Below are 5,000 nucleotides of genomic sequence, written 5' to 3'. Positions count from 1 at the left end.
ATAGCTGTACCTCTGATCTGTAGATAACAATCCTGGTTGTAGAAAAAAACATTCTTAGTCAAAACATGCTCAGTTAGATTCAACAGGAGGGTATTGAAACCAGGTTGATATAATTTAGATTCATTGAGCCAGAATTCAATAGCATCAAGTCCACCCCAATGCGGAATATTGGTGTAAAGTGAACTTACGTCCAAGGTGCATAGTAACCATTCTGTATCCAACTTCATATCATTTATAATACTCAAAAATTGAGTGGTGTCCTGTATACGTGATCTTACATATAGTAGCAATGGCTTTGAATGCATAGTTAGGAATTCAGAAAGAGGTTCAGTTATCGACCCCATGCCTGATACAATCGGCCTTCCAGGTGGATGTGAAAGATCCTTATGTATTTTTGGCAGAAAGTAAATATGTTGTCTAGTGGGATCATTAATTGTTAAATGATAACATGTTTTCTTGTCAATAATGCCATTTTCAACAGCAGAGTTCAAAAAGTCATCAATATCCTTTTTGAAAACCAAGGTAGGGTCCAGTGGCATTTTAGTATAGTATTTAACATCATTGAGTTGTCTATGTGCTTCAATATCATAAGCACACCAATCTAACACTACCACTGCCCCTCCTTTGTCTGCGTTGATAATGACTAGATCTTTATTATTTGCAAGTTCCTCTAGACAGGATTTTTCACCATCAGTGATATTATTGGGCATAGGTCTCTCATAATTGTGCTTAAAATGTAACTCACTAAGTACACTTCTCAAAAAGAGGTTAACAGCTGGATGCATTGGAGGAGTAAAATTAGAAGCATGATATTTGAAACCTTCATGTTGTAAATGTGCAGTGTCTCCTTGTTCCTGGAAAAACAATTTTAAATTAATAAGTCTACAAAATGAAAATAGGTCATTAGTAAATGAGTCTTCTGGAACAAAAAAGCCAGGAATGAAGGATAAACCTTTATTTAGCAGAGATATCTGTTCATCTGATAGTGTGGTGCTAGAAATGTTACATACATTATTTATTTTTTGGTCAGTATCTCCAACAGATTTTGCAGACTGGTAACTTTTTCCGTGCTTCCTGCCCCCCCTCCTCCTCCTACCCCTGTGTTCCCTAAAGGGGATACATAGTTTTTACGCTTTGGGGTGGGGGAGTCCATGGTGGACTGTGTGTCAGTATCTGTACCAGATGAGGTTTCCAAATCAGTGGACTCAGTATTATTACTATGCCCTTTTAGTATGGAACGTGGACGTTTCCTTTTGGATTTAGAAACTTGCTTCTTAGCATTCTGTCCTTCTTGGAATCGGACATGTCTGACATTCTTGAACGGTTGTCCCTTATCATAATCAGAGATGTCACGAGAGAACTTTTTAAGTTTTCTTTCTTTTAAGATAGTATCAAAAGTCAATAGTTCAGTACTCAATTTTGATAGTAAAGCCGGAAAAAAAGTTTCATTTTGGTATTGATTACATTCCTCAATCAAATTCAAAACTATAGTAGTTTCACTCTCAATGATTCTAGTGTAATGCTCCGATAAAGCTTAACAAACTTCATCGAGCATTCTTGTTGTATAAGATTCCATTCAGAGAGTAAATTATCATCAGGACTCGCCACCAAGGGCTGTATTTTCACTCTGAGACCCCTAGGGCAAATGCCCTTAACCAAATATGCCTTTAATAATTTGTGGTGCCAAACACTAGATCTCAAAGCCTTCATATTTTTGTTAAGTAAGGCAAATTGCTGTTCACATTTATGTTCAGGTTTTAAAGAAGTCATGTTGCCTGAGGCAGTGGTATCATTTCCAATGCCAAATGCTGCAATATCATCTTTATCTGATGATAAATCCAAAAGAAGCTTTTGAAGATCCATATTGTTACCCAAAATATTCTTATAAAAAACCACGGCCTGTATATCAAAATCAAATAATCAAACAGTAGTTAGACAATAATGGCTCAACACCATAAAACTCAGAAATTAGTTTGTTGTAGCCACGTCTGATACAGGTCAATAATGGTATTTGCATAATAATATTTATGTAAATAATCAAAGGACTAAAGCTTGGCCCACAAATAGCATTTGTTAATTAATATTAAAAAGTATATAAAGATAGTCCCAGAAGTGAAGATATGTCACTTTGGATACAAAAATCCAACTAGAATCAATGGAGTGAAAACTTATAGTAAATTATTCTTATATGTCTAAGTATTCTAAAATTGTTCAAATATTGTCCAAATATTGTCAGACATATCATGGACAGATACTGACGTAGTCCATCAATCCCATATAGAATATTGATTTGTACTTAAGTAAACTGAGTCATATAGGTACCAAAAAATTATTGGTGTATAAAGTCATATAAACTGGTACATATTGTGGGGATAGAAAGCAATATAAATCTATCATATCTGTGATATAATATCAGAAAGATAGTTGTATATCAACAAAGTTGTTATAAAAATCTTTGTTCACATTAATCCTTGAATGATGTATAAATCATGCACAAATTAAATTATGAATATTGACAAAATAGAAAAAAACCCCAGGAGCTTGATATAGCAAAACATGAGCATAAACCCTACATAACTGTACTTCAAAAAGCACTATTATTGTTCAAATCATGTAAATTCAATCATAAACTTATACTAACTGAGTATAGCAAAATACAATTTGTTTATACTGAAGTTAAATTGGTCATAAAAACTTCAAAATGGTAATATTATTATCCTAACTAATTTCCTAACTGTGGAGTACAAAAACCTAGACCCTCTTCAATGTCTATAGTTAGCTATCTGGATGATTATTTATAATCAGCCAGATTTGCTAGTTTTCATACACAATTGTCATCTTAAACTTGAACATAATATATATCCAATAAAAGATGAAAAGCTGTTATTAGGATTGTACAGCGTATATATATATATACCCTAATGATAAACAAAAGTTGTTTCCAGAATAATAAAAATATAATCCAATCCCTATTACAAAATACAAATGACACTAAGCCTGTATAAATCGTAATAGATTATACAAAAGATCAAAAACATGACCTTAAAAATAACCCTATGTTAATATGAAATGATACCTTAAAAAAAGTGATCAAAAATAACTCACAGCCCCTGCATACAATGATGTTATCAGCCAATGTGACAATCATATATTTATATATGTGCTGAAAATCAATTCAAGGACGGAAGGAATAGATTCCGCCTACCAGAAAAGTATATTTTAACTATTAACATAAAATGTCCCATCAAATATCATCAGGAAAAAAAATGAAGGAATCCAATATCTACAACAGTTATGTCAAAATTACCAGTATTTGCAATCAGATAGTTCAAACCCTGTTCCAGTGTCATCTACAAATAGCAAGCCAAAAAATAAAAATGGCTGCTATAAGGATTAAATATATCAGTTGTTATAAGATGTTGCTGAGGTTTTGCAACCATCGTCAATCCAAACACTATAACACACACAGTCCACATTAATACAAAAAGACCATATTGAAAATAAGGCCTTGCATATCTCTCCGGCCGTTGATAGTTTAGTAAGGTATTCGTTGTGATCCCTAGTTAGATATCATATAGGATATATATTTTTTAGAATACCCAAAATAGAATCACAATTCACCCTATTTTTTGTATTAGTCCACTTGCCCAAAGGGTTGCACCAATAATATCAAAAATAATGTCCAAAGTACTTCAAGCATGAAATATGTAACAACCCTAAGGAGGTAGTATGATCACAAATTCAAAAATATGTAAGCTAAACACATAGTCACAGATAAGATGGCACAGTTCACGATGGTTTCCCCCGAAGAAAAAACGTATTTCAAGCAAAATGTTCTCCTACACGTGCAGCTCTCAACGACTGACACCAAACACTCAGTTTACCAAATCGTCGTCAATCCATATAGTACACTACTCATATGTATTGTCCATAGCGTGAATATTAAATCGCCATAGATATGAAAAAATAATAATTGGATTCCCCTGGTTCAAAAATATGTAGTACAAACAACCCTAAACGGAATCACAATTCACCCGATCCGTATGTTCCTAGTCCAAACACTCTCAGGTGTATACACGCCACGCCGGAGATGATATCCCACGCGTTGAATGTAGTGCAAATGAAGATAATCCAATATCCATGCGACAGTAAGTTGTGAGAGGCAATATGTACAAAAACACTTTGAATAATGGAATTTAGAGCAACCCCAAGTAATACGAACTCAAGTCCAAAAAAGCATTAAACCAACCGCATGGTCGCAGATACAAAGACACAGTCCACCATGGTTTTCCCCCAGCAGGAGCAGAAAGGAAGTGCAACAAACAAATTATTCCCCTGCACGTCAGGAACTGCACGGCTCTAAGTGAATATCTCCAAGAACAAAAAATGAGCCAGCATCAGGCAGATAGTGTCCAAAAGAGCAGTTTAATAAAAACTACCCCAACAGCAAAAAGGCATCCAAAAACATACCGGTTTCGGCAATGGTTAGAAACCCAGCCTTCTTCAGTGTACAACAAGGAGCCAAGACAAAAATGCTGTATTTAAACACATGAGGCCATGCTGATTGGTTACAAAATAATAAGCATGTGCTGATAATCAAACAACATAAAGTGACAGAAAATTATTTGTATGATAATAAATACATTCAAAAAATACATTCAAAAAATAAATCATTAAAGGACAACTGGAACATTTTGGAGGCTGATGTCAGAATTAAAAATATTGTTCCTGATAAGTGCCTCTTTTCTTTTCGCAAGGGAAAGAATTTGGCTGGTCATTTTAATCATTACAAACACCACTATGAGTCCACCTTACCACAAGTATATCAAACTACAATTTTGGGAGATAGACTTATTGGTTCCTTTCCATGTGGCCACTGTGTCAATTGTAAACATATGCTGAAAACTAAGGAATTTACCAGTAGGAATACCAATACAGTTTTTGACATTAGATTTTTTGCAAATTGTAACACAGATTGGGCTGTTTATCTGGCATGTTGT

The 5,000-nt window shown here is 34.2% G+C and overlaps 1 protein-coding gene across 1 annotated transcript in view; it reads right to left on the bottom strand.

Annotated features, from left to right (window-relative positions):
• LRRIQ3 (leucine rich repeats and IQ motif containing 3) overlaps nt 1–5,000 on the bottom strand; it is an 867,930-nt gene that overhangs the window by 177,443 nt on the left and 685,487 nt on the right. Inside the window, exons 8-10 of the mRNA XM_044086836.1 lie at nt 1,776–1,899; nt 1,097–1,377; nt 11–854 (exon numbers count right to left, since the gene is read on the bottom strand). Of these exons, the coding sequence (XP_043942771.1) occupies nt 11–854; nt 1,097–1,377; nt 1,776–1,899 (1,249 nt within the window). The remainder of the gene's footprint in view (nt 1–10; nt 855–1,096; nt 1,378–1,775; nt 1,900–5,000) is intronic.

Source organism: Protopterus annectens, chromosome 10.part0 (genome assembly GCF_019279795.1).
Source record: "Protopterus annectens isolate FY-2018-M chromosome 10.part0, PAN1.0, whole genome shotgun sequence".
Taxonomy (NCBI): Eukaryota; Metazoa; Chordata; order Ceratodontiformes; family Protopteridae; genus Protopterus; species Protopterus annectens.
This window is presented reverse-complemented; position numbering and strand designations above follow the sequence as displayed.